Source organism: Lissotriton vulgaris, chromosome 2_1 (genome assembly GCF_964263255.1).
Source record: "Lissotriton vulgaris chromosome 2_1, aLisVul1.2, whole genome shotgun sequence".
NCBI classification, from domain to species: domain Eukaryota; kingdom Metazoa; phylum Chordata; class Amphibia; order Caudata; family Salamandridae; genus Lissotriton; species Lissotriton vulgaris.
The window spans coordinates 719,449,619-719,471,745 of record NC_141687.1 but is presented as its reverse complement, the minus strand read 5'-3'; the positions used below and the strand labels follow the sequence as shown (position 1 = coordinate 719,471,745).

At 46.5% G+C, this 22,127-nt stretch overlaps 1 protein-coding gene across 4 annotated transcripts in view; it reads left to right on the top strand.

Annotated features, from left to right (window-relative positions):
- The window catches only part of AKIP1 (A-kinase interacting protein 1), a 105,848-nt gene that overhangs the window by 41,892 nt on the left and 41,829 nt on the right, over positions 1-22,127 (top strand). For 2 of the 4 annotated variants that reach the window (XM_086955995.1, XM_086955996.1), the window contains exons 2-3: positions 6,630-6,730; positions 11,362-11,436. In XM_086955995.1, coding sequence (XP_086812121.1) covers positions 6,641-6,730; positions 11,362-11,436 — 165 coding nt within the window. In that variant the 5' untranslated portion in view covers positions 6,630-6,640. Of the gene's footprint in view, positions 1-6,629; positions 6,830-11,361; positions 11,437-22,127 lie in introns of all 4 variants that reach the window. The other 2 variants (XM_086955993.1, XM_086955994.1) reach the window with 1 other exon arrangement.

Sequence of the window (22,127 nt, the reverse complement as noted above, 5' to 3'; positions counted from 1 at the left end):
GGGGCAGGGCGGCCCTACTGAGCGATGGCAATGTCTGGTCGCAAGACCGCATGGCCAGATGCAACAAAATATTATGCTGGAATGACAACAGAACAGATGGAGGAAGTGAGGATGGAAGTGAGACCCCCCGTGAATATGGGGGAGAGGACTTAGACATTGGAGAGGCACAACAAGAGGCTAGCGGGACCAGCTTGGAACAGCCGAACGAAGAGGATAGGAGCAGTGGTGAGCCTAGCGCGGCTGCGCTAGGAAGTGGTAACAGAAGCGAAGCAACAACCGCCATGACCCCGGTAAGACTGACAAGAAGGGGAAGGGCGGTGGTCCAGCCGGCGAGATTCAGAGACTATGACATGAGTCAGGACTTGTACATATAGTTTAGTTGGGAAAAAAAGGGAGATATGTAGTGAGCGCTCCAGTGTTGCACGTCACGTAACTACGTGACGTGTGGCGGCCATGTTAGGCTGCGCGCGCAGCGTAGGCAGAAGCGCGAGAGCCGGCTGAGCAACGGACGTGCTCGGCGCTCCTTGTAACTGCAACTAATTAAATAAAGACAACGAACAGCAACCCGACTCTGAGAGTTATTGAGGGGGGAGAACACATCACTACATTCTGGAACTTAGCTCCCACCTATTTGGTTTTTTTCGTCACCAAAAAGGCAAAGCTATACACACAGTTCCACAGCACAAATACACAGCACACCACATACATCCGATCCTCACCACATAATTCCATATCATGCCACAAGATTCAATAGCAGACCACCTAATTAAACTCCACTACATACCACTTCACAATTTAGAAACCATTCCACATAATTATACTCCATACCACACAATCACACATAATTCAGTACAATCAATACCAGATAATTACTATCCATGTATTTCCACTGCACACCCTGCCACATAATTCCACTACACAAATACACACCATTCAGTTCTATGTCATACAATTCCACTACTAACAATTCCAATCCAACCCACCTAATTTCACTACACACCACATACATACACTCTGTAGCACATGGGTAAAAGACATTGTCATTTACAACACCCAATAGTTCTAACTCAAGCAAACGCAGCCCTATGGCATTTCCAATGCTTGTTGCAGTATGTGCTAGCGTTGTATGGGTTGCAGCTCATCTCTGTTATGTCAGTGTTGCAGAGAAAACAAGATTGATGGGAAAGAGTGACCTTGGCATTTTGCAGATGTAGATGTCCTTGCTGGAATGTACGAAAATCCTTTTTCTTTCTCTCTCTTTCTGTGAGAGGTTTGCGAACACATCTTTTTAAAATATATGTTATCCTTGTTTTGGAAAAAATAACCCAGTGTGGTGAGAAGAGTGTGAATAACCAGATTAACCAGATTACTCGCATTTCTCTAAATGTCACGCTTTTTGAATATATAACATGAGCTAGAAATAGATTACCAAAGAATAATAAAATATTGTTATACTGTAAACTTGTATAAATGAAATAGCACACAGGTGTATGTAAAGCCATCGCCAACAATGACCCTCACAAGAAAAGCAAACCATATTAGGGGGCTTAGAGGAAGTAATAGGCAAAACATACAACAATAGAACAGTAGAATGTTCCTCCCATTATACTCCTAAGTCCCCCCTCTTTATCATCCTCTCTCTAGCATTCTTACTATCAGCTGTCCAGAAATATTCCTTCCCGCTCATGTCCCCGTATTTCCTTTTATTTCACTATTGCACAGTTGCACTTTGAAAGGGTCTGTAGGAGCGTCCGCTCTGTGCAAGCAGCCACCATGAAAGCGGTCCAAGTGCCCTCTACCTACTTTCGAGCATCCTCCCTCATGTTTTTGCTTCCTCACACCTCTCTCTCATATTTTGTTCCCGCTTCATCCCTTTCGGTAGGTTTGAGCAAAGAAGGTCATGGGTGGTTCTTACACCACAAGGGGCATAATGTTAATTACACCAGGCACACGTCAGTCATGTGTTAGCTCCAACATTTTTATGTAAGGTTTACCAGTGTTAAACACTGCACTTCAGCAGTCATACATATTAAGGCTTCCATTGTTGCATGTAGAACAGAATCCTTTGGTAGTGTGACTCAATAAATGTATATTATTCAGCAAAAACGCTCCCTTTCAGCTTCCTTTTTCGGTCGAGGACCGGAAATGCTGGCTTGCCAGCTTCCGGGAGGAGATCGTATGTTTCTTAGTAGGGTCGTTTAGACCCGCCTCTCAGCTCCGTTCGCTTCCATTGGCTGGCTTCTTAAGCAGAGGCCAGCCATTGGAAGAGAAGTGAGTCACTCCAAACAAGCCCCGTCTTTTTCGGATTCGGGGGCGTAAGTTTTGCTGTTCTTTAGCTCGTGACGTCGTCCGTCACTCAGGACAGCAAAACACGCCCCCGAATCCGAAAAATTTCGAAGCTTGAGGTCGCCATTTCTGCCAGACCGCCAGACGCAACAGACCCTTGTTGTCCCGATGCTGCATCCTGCCTCGGTTTCCTTCCTTCCGCCTTTCCTCTCTCAGCCTCCTCCTCTCCCTGCGCTCTTTCCTCCGCTGGGCCCACATCCCTTCCTCCCGCTTAAAACAGCAGCAGGCCCCTCACCCCACAAACAACACGGCGCGTGCACGCACTGGGGGTAACACAGGGCTGTGGTGATATGGGTAGGGCGGCCCTGCCATAACTAGCATCCCCGGGCTCAGTGTGCAACATCTGCCCGACGCTACTGGAGTTCTTCGCGGGACCGCAACTCTTCAGGAGGGGCGACTCTGGCACGCGCTGGTGCATTTCTCCTCCCTCCCCTGCTGTTCTGGTCTGCTGTGGTTGCTGGGCTGGCCACTCTGCCCCTGCCGCTTCATTTCCCTGAGACCGCGACGGATCAGGGCCCTCCGGCCGCATCTGCTGAGGGTCGGGCGCTGCAGCGGCCACGGCGGGGACAGGTGCGGGTGTGTGCGTGGCGGCCGCCCGATACACAGCAGTAGCCTCATCTGAAAATGGGGACTCCCGGGGACGCCTGGAGGACCAACATGGCAGTCGCCTGCATAAAAATAAAGCGGTCCCGCCTGCATTGTGAGATCATGGCTAATCTGCCTGGGGTGAACAAAGGAGACCTATTACACTGTGTGGCCCCAACATCTACATGAGTGCCTTTTGCACTTAACACCCTGCCTGCACTGAGTCGCCCTCTTTCTTCAGCTGCGGCCTCCGTACCACCAGGGAGCAGTGCTGCCATTTTCCCTTGCCTTACCTGTGGATCTACGCTCATATCCAGGATGTGAATTGGCTACGTCACTGTGTGACCCTGGGCACTGAATTATCCCGGACTGCTGTTCCTTCCCCCAATTTAACAAACACTGAAGGCGCTTAGAAGTACTATAACCCGCATTGAAAAGCGCTATATGAAAGTTGGAGAGTGACATTTATGTCGCCCCCAGGGGAGGAGGCGCTTCACAGGACTGCCGTGGCTGGAGAAGGGCTGCAGTGACTCTGCCGTCAGAATCCCGCAGTGTGAGAGAGCCCCGCAACGGAAGCAAGAAAGAGAGAGGAGCCCTGCAGAGACCCGGGTTGTTGGTTTCAGGCAGTTGCGGGGCTCCTCACACCCATCACCGAACAACCCCGACTGGCAGTGGGCCGCTCGAACGAAGCTCCCACGTGCCCCCTGCATCTACTGTTGACCCTCCGGTCTGAGTTTTAATTCGTCACAAGTGTATCTATGTTTTGTACACAAGTCTCGTGACCCTCGGTATTATTGATCTTTTACAACACCTTTCATGACCCTGACCATGCAGCCGCAGTCGGACCACGGTGATTCGAATGATAAAAGAACCCTTCACTTCCCTGTAGCCTTGTGTTTCTTTGTGTTTATAAATCCAGTAACACAATAAAAGAGGGCAGCACAAAATAGGCACTGTTTAGGTCTGGCTTGAAGGTGCAGCTGTTAGTCTACCTATTGTTAACAATTATTTAAAATATACGAGGCGGGTCTCAGAGATGCCACCGTCGTCTCCGGGTGCTTTAGGGAGTCTGGCTCACCGCTCAACAACCCAGCAGCTCTGACTCGTCACACTGAACATCCCCCGGCAAGTGCGGCTCGCAGGTGACCAGCTACAGCGGCTCTAACTCTTCAGTGAACACCCTGGGCCGGTATAGCTCACCCATAACTCACCCCGAAGAGCCCAGCAGGTCTACCTCACCGTTGAACACTCCAACGGACCCAGCCCACCCCGGAACACCCCAGCAACCAGTCCAGCTCACTCTTGGAGCTAGCCCCAAATACCACCAACCGGTCTAACCCCCCTTTAACATTCCCAACATGTATAGCTCACTGGTGAAAATCCTTGGAGGTCCGAGGGGCCGTGCCTGAAACTGCTGCACTCGGCAGACACGGAGGAAGGAAGGGGGAGAAGTCAAGTGTGACCCGGCAGCTGAGACAGCCCGGAGCGCCCTCACTTTAGCAGGCTCTGCGACCCTGAGGGTGGCAGGGGGCGTTCAACTGGGAGTGCCATGAGGTGGCATGCGGCAGCGGGCACACGTATACACAGGAGCGGCGCTCCTCGCGCGGCAGACCCTCTGAGGGGGCGGGGAAGCCCTCGGCTTTTATGAGGTGGCATGCTGCAGTGGTCACGCATGTACCCACAGGAGCTTCGGCCGGCACCGCCTCTCCCTGCTGGGATATCTTTGCTTTTCAGCACCCTCATGATGCAGTCCTCCTCCTTCTCCTCAGATATGTGCCCACCATCCCCGGTGCCTGAAAGGATCCCCCACTGCCTCTGGATCCAAGGCCCGCAGAACGGCCCTGCTTTTAATTCCAAGAGGCATTGCGTAGACTGTTAATTTTTTGGAGAAGGCATTTGGTTTGAGGGAGGACGGGACTCTGCCTGAATAGTGTTGATGTAACATATAGTGTTGATGTAACAGTCTCTGCTTTTCACACTCAAAATGCCTAATTAAAAGCAGAGCCTCAGAGGTGTAAGTATGCCTTTTCACAAACGTACAAATGAGTTCTCGTTGCTGAGGCACCCATTAGGAGTAAACGTGTTGCTTTAGAAGTGGATTTCTGTAGTAACGTTTACAATCCTTTTATGATCATCACCCCCATGTAACCAGTGAGTTGTAAAGCACTCCCTCTGCTGAACTGGCTTTTCACAGGTTGTAAAGAGACAAGCGTTGCGTGAGGATAAATTATGTCTATTGTATCTAACAGGGTAGACTGGCTACTTAAGCGTAGCTTGTCGAACTCAATTTACTGTTAATGGGAATATGTTTTTTGCCTAGCAACTCTGTGGCGTTGGGTGTGTGCGCAATAGTATATGCCTCTAACTTTATGTATAAATGGTAGACTAAGGGTGGTCAATACTTCAGATATAATTTTAATTTGCCATTGCAAACCATGTAGTGATGAGGACAAATCATAAGTTGAGGTAGCAGTAGAAAGCAAAAAGAGGTGCTGAGGTGTTTTGCGACTAGCTTGGCTTAAAGTACTGACCACACTGTATTTGACATTGCATAGGCTACTAGTTTTTATGTGGGAACGTACGCCTTCTTTAAATAGAATTGGTTAGGCCCTCAAACATAATTTGTTATGAGTATAATCACTGTGTAAAGTGTCTCTAAGAGAAATTGCCAAAGGTGTTTCTCCAGAAGAGTAATTTTGTGGTTACATAATCCCTTCGAATGCGTCTTATAACTACTACTTACTTTTACCTGTAATAATTTTTCTGTGAAGTGGTTGCTGCTAAGACAGTCCTTAGCTAAAACTGTATTACTACCAACAATCGTGGCTGGTAATGAACTGCCTACTCTGAATGGCTTTGAAAGAAGATACTAGCAAACACATTTGTTGGCAATAGGCTAAAATATTACTATTTTAGCAACCTGTTTTAAGGGAGTATTAATCATGTTCAGGTGAGAAATAGAAGCAAGCAACCAATGTTCTTATTACGCAGCGCTTAGGCGGAGTCAGACATTCTGCCAACAATGGCCTGGGTGTGGGGGTTTGCAATCAGCCCCTCTCCAAGGGGAGGATAAGGGGACATTGGCCTGATGGTGACAGAGGCGGGCCCTCACCCCAGGGCAATTAACAATAGAAATGACAATAACATTTACTTAGGGATAAAAAAAATAAAAAAAATAAGCAATGCCAATAGCTCTACCTATAATATTTCTGAGACCATTGCATTGTAAATGCTTGTTGGTAATGAGGCCAGCATAAGCGTTTGCATTGCCTCAGAGAGCACAGCCATGCAGAGGAGACGCTTGCTTAATTTGCTGTAGGACTATATGCAGAGCACACCCGCCTAACCATCATGCCTGCTCAAGCTTCCATTGTTTACTTTATAGCACTGTGTTTCAAGCAATCAGTTTTTTTCAAGCTTTAGTTGGTTGTATGGAGAGCATTAGATTTTAGCAGCAAGGCCCACTCCACTCAGTGTTCCAAAGGGCCGCCTTTATGACTGAGGTAGTCTCCTGCTTCAAGAGTGCAGCTAAGACTAGAACCACGTGGCAGTAGTGCCTGCATCATGGGGAATCACACATTCCCATTCAGTAATTGCTAAACTGTTGGTTGCTAAATTTCTCTTTGCCGTAGCAGTTCTGCAAAAATAACAGTATATGTTTTCCCTTCTTCATAACACATATTGTATGTTCCCCGCAGACCATGAGGGAATGACGAGCAGAGGCACATGGATGGAGCAGTCCTTGGAGCGATCCGCCAAGCTTAGCCTTGACGTCCTTAAACGTGCAAAGAGACGAAAGGTCAGTTGGCCAGATGAAGGCAATGTGTTGAGATCTAGAGGCCAGGACCAGGGCTTGTATTACGATGAAGATACGAACGTGGAACTGGAGAGGGCAGAAGTAAGTGCCTAAAATCCTAATTCGGTGATGCACAACTTCATATAGATTGCAACTGAGGTACACTTAGTGACATCGAATAGTTTGTCACCCCTTCTGTAAATTGAGCCTTTGATTTTTTTTTTTTACGTCAGGTATGTTGAGTTTTGAATCCTAATGTGGACATTTTTGTTTAAATGACAATTTAATCTTGGTTATGATGATTTGATGATTTGTAACCTTAAACTGTTAGCAAACAGGTTTTCTTACAAGACGTTTTTTATTCATAAAAGCCTATTCCTAAATATTTGAAGTTTTATTTTTGTTCTGTTTTGAACACAGTCCCTATTTGGCAAGGATTACAGTGTTATCTGGTTTAATCTATGAATTTGTGAGTAACATTGTGAACCTTTGCAGCCATTTGTCCATCTCGGATATTTTGCTCTGTGTAAACTTTCCAGATGCTCCATCCAACTTCCTCCTTGGAAAGCCTTAGTTTCCTCAATAATCTGAAATCTTTTTTATGACTGTAGGTTCATGTGTACAATATGGCTCAAAAGTACTCTCTATTGTTTATCGAAAAATGAATTCGAAGACCTGATAACAATAAAGATTTTGGCATCAGGCAGTATTTAGCATTGTGATTCTACCAACTAGCAAAACAGAAAGGTTAGCCCATATCTATTCAGAAAGCTATAGGCATAATGTCAGGATGTAGCTGCATTTTTCCTGTATATGAAAATGATAGTACAAGCGAGATACACAGTACAGTCTAATGCTATGTTGCATGCCGCTAGCAGTTATGAAGAAAAGTGTTAGTTACCACACACATTTGGGGAGGAATCGCCGTTTTCCGTGCACTACGAAATCAAAATGAATAACTTAAGCAACTACTGGTCTTGTAAGTAGAAACAAGAATTGTAGTAATAGTAAATATCGTAAAAAGTAACACAAATTGTAATACTCACAACCATCACAAGATGGGAAAATGTGTACTGTGCCTACTGGTCATTACCCAGAATTGTGCAGGCTTGTTTATGGCTACATCGACGTAGATACTGTATGCTCCAAAAGTACTGTCTTTCGTTTAGTGACCAATTAACTTAAAGGGCCTGTAAAATATAAAGATTTTGGCATTAGAGACTTTTGAGTACCGTGGTTCTACCAATTAGCGGAAACAAAATGAAGATTAGCCCATCTAGTCAGGTATGTAGAAATATAATGTGAGGACGAAGTTTCATATTTCCTATGTGGCGACTCAGATTGCCCTTGGTTTGATCCGCTCCTGTCATTGCACTAGACCCAACCACACAAATGGCACTGCATTTTTATCAGCACAAGTGGGGTAATGCTGGGTGGCAGGAATGTTGTGGAAATTTTGGATTACAGAAGTTTCCATCACATAAATGTAAGGGAGATGTGTGCTTTCAGGCAACGTTTGAGGTTTGCAGGGCATTGTGGGTAAGAAAACATTATGTTAATCATGCAAGGCACACCACCTTGGAATCCCCTGGTGTCTATTTTTTAAAAATGTCTGTGGGTGGTAGGTTTCCATGGATGGTGGCCGATCACGGCCCCAAATCCCACTTCTACCCGAATTGCTGATCTCTCCACGTAGCACTTAAGGGCCATTTGTGTCAAGGTCTCTTGGCCCACCCACACACGTGAGGTATCCATTTTTATTGGGAGACTTGCGGGGAATGCTGTATGATTGGAAATGTGGCTCCTCAGAGTTTCCAGAGGAAAATGTGTATTTGTAGTCAACGTTTGAGGTTTGCAGGACATTGTGGATAAGAAAATGGTGTGGGATGCATACAAAGCACACCATCCTGGGCTCCCCTGGATGTTTAGTTTTCAGAACTGTCTGGGGCTGGTAGGTTGAATACCCTATCTACCCCCAAGAGGGCCAGCAAGTCTATTGGGCCAGGGATGGGGTTGAGCATGGGCCCATGTCAAGGGAGGGGTGGTTTCCACCTAATAAATATTACATGACTCTAGTCCGGGCGGGGGTGATGAACCATTTAAATGTGGTGGGGCATGGCCATGCCTTTCAGCCCCCATCACTATACTTAAACAAATCCTTTCCATGGTGTTTAGCGGGCTTTCTGCCGCCCCCTGTCCCAGGGGAGGGGAGAGATCAGGGTGAGTACTCAGTCAGCCCCCCAGTATGTAAGTATTTTTAGGAGTGCATAAGCCTTTCCATGAGGACCACTCCCCATCCCTGTTGCCTAGTGGGTGAAACCCTGCTTGTGGATTGCTCTATCCACTGCGAAGAGTTCTCATTGGAAAGGGGAGATTCTCCTCTTTCTGACGATACTTCTTCCACCCTAATCAGGGTTCAGGCGGGAGGGGGCTGAGATATGCCTCCGAGCAGTGATGCAGTGATAGTAAAACAAGCCCTTCGGGTAGTTTTGCTTTCCCTTTAATGTAATAACGTCAGCGCGCCCTGTGCCCTGATCGTCATAACAGTGAAGTAAAAAAATAAATACGCCTCAGGCTGCTCAGGAAGCTCTTCCTGAAAAGCCTGGCTTAAAAATTAAATAAAGGACTTCCTCTGGTGCAGTGGGAGCCTTTATTTACCTCTTCTTTGTCGGCCAGTGGCTGATAGCCGGACTAGGGAGGTAGTGCAGATGTCGGCCACTGGCTATAGTGCACTTCCAGCCTCTGCCATATTGGGAACACCCTCACCTCTGTTCATTGTTTTCATTCTAATCTCTTTGTTGCTCTTGTATTTCTTTGACAAATGGCATTATGGCTCGTTTATTTTACATTGAAAGCACCATAAAACAGTTTGAAAGCACATTATCGAGTTCATAAAACAGTTTGAAAGCACATTATCGAGCTCAGAGATTGCTTAAACAAAAATATTTGTCTAATATTTTGACACTTCTGCCCAGTTGTAGTTTGTGTATGCTGCCATACGTTAAAAAGTGAATAACAAATGTTTATTAAAGACTGACCCCTTACTGCAGTGTCTTTTTAATTGCATTTTACTTAATTTCACAGAACTGGAGTTCTCCTTACACAAAGTAGCCTTCTTGTTGTTCATGTTAATGGGTCCAGTTGAAATTTTACTTAAATTCATGTTTGCACCGACAAGGGTATAGAACCTTTATTGAAGATAGTACGTATTTGCTGCTTATAGCTTTGCTTGACCCAGCGGTTTGTGGAATGGATCTAGCCAATGGGATCAATCTTTCACTAGTAAAATGATCTGTAAAATGAGAACCATTAAGTTGTTTTGTATTAAATCCTGCTAGTTAGAGTGTTACACAGCAGCAAGTTCTGTGGTAGCAATCAATATACAAATATTCAAGTCCTTGTTTGCTATCACAAGGCTGTCATTATAGCAAAACTAAGAGAGGTGTAATGAGGCCACGCCTCTTTTTATACCTCTCTGCAACGCAGCCCCCTGGCGCGTTTGCAGAGGGGGAAACTAATTCTCCTTCCATACTGGGGGACCCTGGGGGCCAACTAGCCCACCAGGACCCTCCAATATGCGCCAGGGGGCTCCGTTGCAGAGAGGTGTAATGAGGCCACGCCCCTTTTTACACCTCTCTGCAACGCAGCCCCCTGGCGCATTTGCAGAGGGGGAAACTAATTCCCCTTGCATACTGGGTGTCCCTGGGGGCCAACTAATCCACCAGGAGCCTCCAGTATGCGCCAGCGGGCTGCGTTGCAGAGAGGTGTAAAATAATTACTTTGCCCCGGGGGTGGCAGTCCCCGGGATTGGGGCCCACACATTTCTTTTTAACTATGCCCCCGGGATTTGGGGGGGTGGGTTAATTTGAAAAAAATCAGACTAGTTTTTTTTCGCCGAGATTAAAAAAAAAAAATTTGTTTTGGGGGGGGCCTTGGGGGTCCTTGTGGGACCCCCTGAGCAGGCCTAGGGGGTCAGGGCGTTTCTACCCTGCCCCCTTTTTGCATTCTACATGTTTGTTTTTCTTTTTTTTTGTTCCTCAGTCTACCGAGGCACAAGAGGGCTACCAACACTTCCTGGTTTGGAGTGTTGACAGACAGTTGACAGCCAATCAGCATGTAGCTCGTGCTCGGAAAGGTACGGGTATGTATGCGTACGGTAAGCGCCTATAGATATCTATGATTTTACTTTTGATTTTTTCAGGAACTACTGAACGGATTTACACCATTTACCAAAAAGCGTGATCTGCGAACACAACTCTAACTTTTTGCTAAATTTGGTGTAATTCCGTTCAGCCGTTCGGGCTGTAGCCCTGGCTAAAGGTCCTATGGAAAATGTAATGGGGAAAACACGTTTTGGGACCTCCTTTTTTCTCAGCCCTCGCTTTACAAATCACCCCCAAACTTTCAGGGAAGGAGCGGAGCAGGCCATTTTCTTGGAGAAATTCGCGAAGATTCGTCCACCGGCGCCAAAGTTATTCCAAATAGAATGGTGCGGAAACTAGGTCCTAACTATACCTACTGGCGACCGCCAGTAGGTAATATATGGAGATATATATATATACATGCATACAAATAATTCCTGTATTTGTTTTCTTGTTATTACAGTGGCATAATATATATATATTTTTTTGCAGGATGATCGCAAAAGACTTGATGCAGCATTTTCAACCATAATGGAATTCATGTATCATACCACTGAACAGTGTGAGGTAACGTTGAAATTATTTACTGGGAAAAAACAAAGGTTACTGTGAAATTATGGTTAGTCTCATGTTTCACTCTTACAAAACAAGTGAAATTCAGCAATTATAGATACCTGAGCTGAACTATAACTTACGCCCACGAAAAGCACTGCTTATGATCTTGCATATTACATCACTCATTACATGGTCAGTAACATCAAAGATGACCTCTCAGATTAAATCTCCGTCCAGTGAGTGATAGTGTGAGTGAAAGTGTTTCTTAAATGTTTCTTAAATGTTTCTGAAAATTAAAGATATATAATAAGCTACTACATAAGTTTAAATTAGTATTCTTTCTAAACTAGTAATGAGTGATACTGTTTCTAACATGTCATCTGAGTGGGTGAATGACTGTATCAGTGTGGGATGGGTGTCTGAGTGATGTATGTATGTGAGTAGGTGTGAGTGGTTATATAGGTGAATAAGGGAATGTGTGAGTAGCTGTATGGGTGTGTGAGTGACTGTGTGTGGCTGTATTGGTGATTGAGTGTGATTTGCTGTATGGGTGAGTGAGTGGCTTCCTTAGTGGCTGTAGTGTGTGTGAGTGACTGTGTGTGGCTGTATTGGTGATTGAGTGTGAATTGCTGTATGGGTGAGTGAGGGGCTGCCTTAGTGGCTGTATGGGTGGGGGGTGTATGAGTGGCTGTTTTGATGATTGAGTAGATGTGTGAGTGGTTATACGGATAGGTGATTTGATGTCTTAGGGGCTGTATGGGTAAGTTAGTAGGTGTGGGAGAGGGTGTGGGAGTAGCTGTTTTACCCCGTGAGTGTCTGTGACTGGCTGTAAAGGTGAGGGAGTGGGTGTGTGATTGATTGTATGAATGTGTGAATGGGTATGGGTAGGAAAGTGGGCTTCTGTTGCAGTAACCTCCCCACTTTTTGCCAGACTACTGATGCACTTTGACTTGATGTGCCCTGGGTCCCTGCCAATCAGGTTCCCAGGGCCTGTGTTCTTTCCCCAAAACTAACCCAATTGGCATCTCTAGCCACAGGTCAGCCCCAGGAAAATGGTATCACTGGCAACCAGGGCACTGTGGGCCAGGGAGGACCTCTAAGGGCTGCAGGCAGCACGTTTTGTGCCACCCTTAGAGGCCCTGTACCTTTTCACGCACACACTGCCTTGGCAGGCTGTGTGTTTTGGTGCAGAACAAAGTGAAGAGTCGACATGGCACACATCCCTGTGTGCCATGCCTACAACCCACTGCCCTGGCATAGATCAGTCACCCCTTTAGCTGGGTGCCCTATGCCAGTGATGAGTGTACAGGTGCATGACCCTGTACCTCTACAGTGTCCAAGTCCATTCTTAGACATTGTAAGTGCAGTGCTGCCATTAAGAGTTTATTGTTCTGGGAGCTTGTCATTACGAACTCCACAGCACCTGAAAGCTGAGAAGTTTGGGATCAAACTTCCCAGCACATTAAAACCACACTGATGCCAGTGTGGGATCTAACTACAAATGCACACAGAGGACATCTTTGAGATGCCCCCTGAAAAACGACTAGCCTCTGGTGGGTTCCCTGACTAGTACACACCAGCCTGCCACCACGAGACATGTTTCTGGACCCCTAGGGTGGGAGCCTACGCTCCCTGAGCCCAGAAACAAAGCCTTTCCTGGGCGGAGGTCTTCACACCTCCCCAGGCCAGGAAGAGCCATCTTCTGCAGGGGAGCTTCAAAGGCCTGGCAGCCTTTCTAATGCAACCCCAGCCTCTCCTGCTATCAGGAAAATGCCCCCTTCCTGTCTCCCCTCCCTTTCAGCTGGAAGACAGGCAGGAAAAACTAGCCAGCCCAGGAGGTGTGCCCACCTTTGCCAACTCTACATCTCCGGTGGGGGAGGCGAGGTGAAGCCCTCTCTCCAGTGCTCGCCATCTTGCAGATAGCAGGCACTCCCCAATCAGGACTAGGGATTGTGCTCATTCCCCCACATGGGGTGAGCACGCCAAGGGTGTAGTCACCCTAAGGTCAGTAGCCCATTGGCTACTGATTTCAAGACCCCTAAAATGCCCCCAAAATACAGTATTTAAGGGGCAGCCCTGAACCAAGAACTCAGATCCAGACAAGAAACAAGAAAGAAGATAAGAAGGACTGAAGAGCCGTGCAGAGCTAACAATAGGACGACACCCACTGACTTGGCGGCAGTCCTACCGGCCTGTCTCCCCCTCAAACCTGCTCCTGGGAAATCCCGGTGTATCCTGCAGCCAGCAACCTCAAGAAACCCGGAGGACCTGCCTGCCTTCCCTTCTAAAGACTGCATCTCCTGTGAGCAACGGATTTGTTCAAACTGCAGCTTCTGGCAGCAGCTAGAGACCGCAAATCTAGCCCACTCTGCACCCACTGAACCCGGCCCGAGCTCGAGTGGCAAAACACCACAGGGAGGCAGGGCCGTTTCTAGGTGTTGTGCCGCCCTAGGCGAGAATTGAAAAATGCCGCCCCCTCCCTTTTTCTACCATCACTCTCTCACCATTGCCTTTGTAACGTTTGGTCTTTGAGTGTCCTCCATATATTGCAGTATTATACCTCTATGTTTACTGTGTAAGCTTTTGTAACCTGCACACGTCACTTTTTCCTCCTGTAATGCACCGTTTGCTACCTATTGTATTTTGTTGGCTCACGATTGTCACTTTTGCGGCCTCATTCAATGTAACGTTTGCTTTTGTAATTTGTTCACTTGTAATGTTCTCATTTATCAGTTCTGTTCCTATTGTGAAGCGCTCTGACGCCTTCGGGTACAGTCCGCCCTATATAAAAACGCATTAATAAGGTAAGGGGTCCTCTGCTCTTAAGTTCTGCACTGTGCACACTCTCTTTGTGCTTCCTTGACCCTCCCTCCCGTGTCCTACTACTCCTCCAGGCTCCTCCAGGCTCTAGCCTCGCTCACATGCAGGGACTTGGAGATCATAGATTCATTCCATCCCATCATCACCTCGCGTCCTCAGTCACAGGCCGGAGGCCTGGACATGGGGCCGCCATTATCTACTCTCAGATCTTTTTAGCCTGCCTGGCATGCTGCAGCAAACAGACCCGCCCCGCCCACGCCACCACCATCAAACCGTCCTCACTCGGACACAGGGCGTCACCTCATCACCCCTCACAGTGCTGCCTGATACCCAGCTCCTGCTCACTCAGTGACAGTGTTTTTTGCGCCACTCTCCAGCCGACCGTGAGGACGGGCTGGGTCCGCAGTCGGAGTGGAGATAACAGATAATGATTCACCCGCCAGCCTCCGCCTCATTTACAACAAATGTAGGCCAGAGTGATGAACGTCTTAAAATCCTTTGTCATCAACACTAATGTTGATGCCAATTTATGGAAAGTTACCAAAGAATCAGGAACAGTTCTCCAGCGCTCCGTGCACCGTACACAATTCAAGAAAAGCTGCAGCTGCTAAAAGTGAAAACTACATTATTTTACACATTATTCTGTTGGGAAGTCGTAAAATGGAAGCTGCTCCTCGTTTCCGCATTAATTAAATGTATCCGTCTGTAATGCAAATGGTGCTCATGTAAAGCACTCTGATACCTTCGGATCAAGTTCTCTCTATATTAAATTGTGGGATATATTTTTTTTATCTATAATGTGCATACGAAGAGTAAGGTGCAACAGCCACTTTCTCGTACTTGCCAAAGGCATCTAAAAGATCAGAATTCAAAAGGATTCCCTCCCTCCAGATAATATCGACTTGTAATTTTGCTAGTGCTTTGTGCACCATATGTGCAGTTTCTATGCTCTGTAAATAGCATGCATTACCGGTATGACACACCAACATCAGAAGAATGGTGTGGGGACCCACACTTACACTAGTGTGTCTCGCACCCCGCTCTACACACATGCCATTAATCTGGGTGCTGCGGCGCTCGGCAGCCTCTGCTAAACGCGTAACAAGCAATTGCAAACAGACAGTCAGCAGGTGCACTTCACTTGCACAGTGCACTCCAGACTCCACTGCATGATTACAACAAAATGCCGCCCTCATCATTTTGCCGCCCTAGGCGGCCGCCTAGTCCTGCCTAATGGCAGAAACGGCCCTGCAGGGAGGTCACCCTGGCGATCCTGACCTGAGATCCCGCAACGCCTGACCTGCCTCAAGCCTCCAGACGATGCCTGCAGCCTAAATCCAGAAGGCCTCCCAAACCGGGACCAGGAGATGGAAAGAAGATCCGACCCCAAAAGGCACCCCTGCACCCGATGCCCCACGTACTTGTTTGCCCAAACTGACAGTACTTAACCAACTTACCTCTCCAAGTGGTGGTCGCACCCAGAAGTCCTTCGTCTCCCTGCTTGTGTGCCTTTGCAAACCGGAGGGCACCCAACCTCAAAACAGCACTCTGCACCCAGCCGCCGGGGACCTCTGAGTCTTACCCCAGAACCTTAACTTCCACAGTTGATTACTTACCTGCAAACCGATAACCTGTTTTTCCTCCATAGGATAACATTGACAATTTTCTTCCGAAAAGTGTGGAGTTTTGACAACTAAAAATATTCTAGGTATCTAGCACTGAGTTAGAAAAGTAACATAAAAAGTAAATTACCTCTAATTTACTGGAAAAGCCTATTCATTTCAATGCACTATTTTTCTTTCAAAAAATGACTGTGTGTGGAGTTTTGAAATCTAAAAATATTCTTTAAAAATCATGCGAATAACCAACACATATTTACTTACCATTTTCCAGCCAGGAAATGCCCCAGTGGTGAATCTAGTTATCCAGCATTGAGTTAGAAAAGTAACTTAACTATAATTTACTGAAAAAGCCTATTTATTTCTATGTACTGTATTGGCTTGTGTTGCAACCTAATGCATCCCCTGTAAATCAAACAAAGTACAATTGCTATGGCATTTTCAAACTGTTCTATATCCAGTAACTCATTACTGAAAAGTATGTAACGCTTACCTGTGCCAGGCTTGTTTGGTTCTAAAAATAAAACAACAGAATATATTTTTATACAAACACAATTGGCCTAAGGTTCAGTTATTGAGTGTGTGAATTAATTTGCTGACTGAGTGTGTACATCAAATGCTTAACACTGTCCTCTGCTACTGCCTTACTGCTCGATCACTACCACAATTAGAGAGTAAGGTTCTATCTAACTTTAACCTCTGCCTACCTCTGGGGTCACTTGGATTCTATACTCACAATACCTCATTTTGGTGTAGATATATAGAGGCAGTTTTCTACAGTATGTAAGTGGTTAACTGGATTAGTGAATGGATGTGTGAGTAGCTGTATGAGTAAGTGACTGGTTGTAAGGATAAGAGTGCTAGTATGAGTGGCTGTGTGGGTGAGTGGGTAGTTGTGTGAGTGGATGTATTAGTGAGTGGCTCTATGGGTGAGTGAATGCTAGTGTGAGTGGCTGTATGGTTGAGTGAGTGGGTGTGTGAGTGGCTTTGCGGGTGAGTGGGTGTGTAAGTGACTGTATGGGTGGGTGATTTGGTTGTTTTAGTGGCTCTGTGAGTGAGTGAGTCGGTTCTTGATTCATTGAATGGGTTTGTCAATTGGTATGCAAGCGGTTGTGTGGCTGGTTTTGTGGGCGATGTCATCAATGATGTCATTTGAGATGCCATCTGTGATGTCATTGACCATGTCATGAGTGATGTAATATCTGAGGTCATACCATAAGCTGTGCATTGCAGGGGCATAAGTAATAGTTAGCTCAGGTAACTCTAACTGCTGAATTTCATTGGTTTTGTACGAGTGAAATGTGAGCCTATCTATATCGTCCCTGTGACCTTTGGGTTTTTTCAGTGAATTTCTAAGGTTTTTTTATTCAATTTCCTAACTATGACGTCCCTGTAACCTTTAGTTGTTTTGTGAATTTCTAAAGTTTTTCAAATTCTATTTCCTAACTATAACGTCTGTGTAACCAAACTGCTGCTAAACAGTTTTTCTTACACAACACTTGGTATAAATGTCTACATTTGTATCCAGATACCCCTCCTTCGATATTTCTTCTAATAGGACTTTTCCTTCACCTCTACATTGTGGGCTTTTACAAACCTTTCTTTCCATGCTCCTGCAGCTCTGTTGCTATGGTGAATAATATTCTAACATTCTGAGCTGCTAGTAGGTCACAAGTTCACAACACTTTGTAGACTAGCTTGCTAACTTCAGCAGTAGTGGTTGAATATTTTTTTTTTTTTAAATTTTTGAAACCTTTATTGCACGGTAGTTGCAAAACAAATACGGGCCTACAACCATCCGGCCGGCCACGACACATGTTGATGCAAGTTAGCAAGCAAAATGATAACTCGATAGTATCTGAGCATAAAGTAGCAATCAATCTGGGTTACACTGGGCATCCTCGCACCACCGAGAAACAGGAGAAGTGAAGGTTAATTTTTAAAGTTTTAGTAGATTCCAAGATATAAACAATAGGAAGGATCAGAGTTCCAACAGTCCACCAATGACATAAGAGGGCAACGTCAAACAGAAGAAATCCAAACAACAAAAAACGTAATCAGGCTAGCGGCATGAGAATAATACGACAGGATAATAAGAGCAAAATATGTTACATGCCAGTCGCCGCCCCCCTCGCACTGAACCACCCTGCTGACCCAAGAAAGAAAGAGAAAGGAAAAGAGAACCAAAAGTAAGAGAAAAAAAAGGCCCATAGAAACTGAAACGGACAAAATTAAAACCCGACCCCCCTACCCCCACCCTACACGCATGCAGAGGCTACGGCCTACCCCCCCCCTAGCAGTGTGTCTGTCGCCCCAAAAGGAGTACCCGAAATACAGATAAAGAAAAGAAAAAGAAGGTATCACATAAGACAGGAGGAGGGCCATATACGTAAACTCAAGCAGTCAGAATGTAAGTCCTCTGCCGCCCATCCCCGGATCCCTGAACCAAAGGAAACAATAGCCAGCTCCACCGTCCATCCCCTGCAGCCCAGCAGCATACGCTACCGCAGTCATTGATAAGGGGAACTCAACTCTGGCCCCTGCGATCGGGAACATCGACGTGGTCCAGCTGCACGGTAGCCATCTTGAATGAAACAAATGGAGTGACCCCAGCAGAGTATGCCGCTGTCCAGCGAAGTCTGTCCATTCCAATGCCACGCGTGCGACAACGATATAAAGGGGGATAACGCACTGTAACAGTCCACCCGGCCAGGGCAGTAGCATCATCTGCAGAATAACGTAGGAAGCATCTCCAATAGACCACAAAGGAGTATCCAAACATGGCGTCCGAAGATGAGACCCCATCCCCTGAACAAGCACACAAACATCTGACCGCCGCATCTCCATCACAGACAGCGTCTCGGGGATATCGGGATCACATACCTCCAATTCATCCGAGCACACCTGGGCAGGTAGTCCACAGGAGTCGAACACAAGATGTGGCGCAGCGTCCCGCAATCGTGAATGTGCTCGGTCGGGCAAGGGCATAACAGAGAGAACAGCATCCAGACGGCGCCCAAGGTCACAGGCGTTGTCGCATAGAGCAGTTCGAAAAGTATCCAAGGCTTCCAGAATGTCCGCAATCCGCACTGGCGTGGATGCAGCAGATCCCTGCCCACGGGGCTCGGAAACTCGTAGCAGCCCACAAGACTCGTCATCCACATCTCCATCGCAAAGCTAAGCACCTCGCCGGTACACCGCATAGCACCGCCGGGCCGGGGGCACAAAGGGAACACAGACCATTGTGCACTGTGCAGGTGTGAACGTAGCGGCAGCAGCGGCCGTGTCACCAGTTGCAGCACGGGATCGTGACCAACAAGTTCCAGTTGCTCGGTCTTCAAGATGGCTCCCACCGCATCACAGAGCGGGGCAAGAAGAAAACAAAGGCATCCACAAGCCTGGGCGGCGATACATTGTTGCGATCACAGCCGACATGCCCCCCGCGTACAGTGGAGTAGAGCGAGGCAGAATATGAACAGCAGCGGAAAGGCACAATTCAGCCGCTGCACTCCGCTGGCCGGCTCGGCCCCTTCCACTGTGCCCGCTGTTGTTGTAAGCGATGTCTGCCGATCCCGAGGAACAAAGAGCCATCAGCGCCGAGCAGCGTCCGGGAGAAGACGAGAACGTCCCACCGCTTCCACCGCAGGGAGCGCGCAGGGAGACACACCATTGGAGTCGGGGTCACATCCCAGACCCGAAAACTCAACTCAGGAGCAGGATTGATGCCAGGATAGGTTACGGGACGGGAGGGAAGCGAAAGGGTCGGCGGAGCCGAAGGATTAGGCGGCCATCATGGTCGCAGGCTAGGCTCCTCTCCTCAGTGGTTGAATATTTGGATTGACACCCATATCTGATACTTCATTACATTTTGTTAATATTTGAAAAGCCAATGTCATATCTTCTTATGCTCTTTTCATTAATACAACCTAGTTTTAACCACTGCCATATTTATATCAGCCAATCAACTTTCTTGTTTGAAATTTTATTGGCTGGCCATCTTTTTAACTGACTTCTTTTTCAAATCTATTTCATTCTGCTGCAGCCTCCTCCTGTGTGCTCCAGCTCCTGCCTTTGAAAATGGTTAGAGTGTGGATTGAGGGCCATAGCTATGTGTATTAGATCAGAGAATCTGTTAGTAAGAGTAATGGTGACAAGGAGTTGGGTTTGTGTAATGTTGATAACTTGGACTAGCCAGAGAGGATTAAAGTGATACCAGTTGCTTCCATTGTTTGAAAGCATTATAGATTGCCAACTTCTAGACCTCGTGATTGTGCACTTTGGTGGCAATGACCTGAGCACATTGACTTTGGTAGGATTGGAAATCCTAATGAAGGATACCTTTGGAAAGCTAATAACACTTTTACCTCACATTGACCCCTTCACTAATGCCAGAGACCAAAATGGAAGTGGTCATCTGAATTCTGTCCACAGATAGGCCAAGCTAGGAAACATGTTAATAAAGGTTTTTCTGCTTTTCTAAGGGACCATAACACGGACAATATCTACAATAACAACTTGTGCTTTGACATGGATTGAATTTTCAGAGCTGATGGAGTGCATTTTACTCAGAAAGGCAACAGGGTGTTCCTGAACAATTTGAAAGACTGCATCCTATTTTATGTTTAGTGATGACACATAATAACCACAAAGGCTTTTTTCAGAGCCACCCTATTCCTCAACCACTTCTTTGTAAATATATATTTTTTTAATTTTCGACTCTGCCGATCCATCATGGATCTGCAAACCAAAAGCGCACATTCAATGCAAAGCAGCACATTTTCATGAAGAGTGTTCTCGGTGGACCTATCGGTGTGTTAGTGTCTGAGTGGGTCTGCGAGTGGGTGCATGAGTGTCTGAATAGGTCTGTGTCTGGGTGTGTGAGTATGTCAGTGGGTCTGCGAATTAGAGTTACTCTGAGTGGGTGCTGGAGTTTCTGAGTGGGTCTGTGAGTGGGTGTATAACTGACTAAGTAGGTCTCTGAGTAATTGCGTGAATATTTGAGTGGGCCTGTGAGTAGGAGCGTGAGTCTCAATAGGTCTGTGAGTGGATACATAAATTTCTCAGAGGGCCTGTGAGTGAGTGTGACTCTCTGAGTGGATATGTGAGTGGGTGCATGACTTTCAGTGAGTCAGTGCGTCACTGTCTGAGTTTGTCCGTGCGTCACTTTCTGAGTACGTCTGTGAATGAGTGCATAAGTCTTTGACTGGGTCTATGAGTAACTACCACTGTAAGTGGGTCTGTAAGTGTGTGCATTAGCCTTTGAGTAGATCTGTGAGTGGGGGCAGGAGTATCTTAGTTGGTCTGTGACTGGGTACATAGGTCTCTGAGTGGATCTGTGTATATGAGTATCTGAGTGGGTATGTGAATGAATGTCTGAGTGGCTGCGTGAGTGAGTGGGCCTGTGAGTGGATGTGTGAGTGGGTCTGTGAGTGGGTTCAAGAGTCTCAGTAGATCGCTCATTGGGTGCATGAGTGTCTGAGTGAGTCTGAGTGGGTGTGAGAGTGTTTCTCTATATTTTAGTGTGGCTATGGGAGTGCCTATATGTGTATGTTGGAGGGTATCACTGTCTTCTTGAGAGTTAAAGTGGGTGCAACACGGGGGCTTGGCTGATGGATCCCTGGATCTTGCGAATATGAGAATTAAAAAAAAAAAGTATTTTCCACTACATTATACATGTTTCCTATTCATTTCCAACATACACAACAGGTCAGGGAACCTCTCATCTGACCCCTTCACTTAAAAACTGAACAGCATTTCAGCCTGAGAACTGTTTCTTTGAGTTGAAATGTCAGCTGCAACTTTTCACTCAGGTTGCGGCCTGCCAATTAGGGATTTGAAGTTGGTGGATCTGTGTCCCCAGTTATACAAATTTGGATTTCAGTTAATGTCTCTAAAACTATTGAACAGATTTACACCAGACTACCCAAAGGCACTGCTCTTGACCAAGATCTAGTTTTCTGACAGATTTGGTGTGATTCCATTCAGTGGCTCGGGCTGTAATCGTGTTCAAAAACCCTATAGGAATTAACATGGGTAAAATATGTTTTAGGACCCCCCCCCTTTTTTTTCTTGGGCCCCGCTTCATGGATCACCCCAAAACTTTCCACACAGCTGCTGAACTGAGGGTCGAATACTATTGGAGAATTTGACGAAGATTCGTCAAACAGCGCTTAAGCTATTGGCCAAGCAAAAATCTTGTTTCCTATGGAATCTAGGTCCTAACTTTAACTACCTACTGGCGACTGCCAGTAGGTAATAACAATT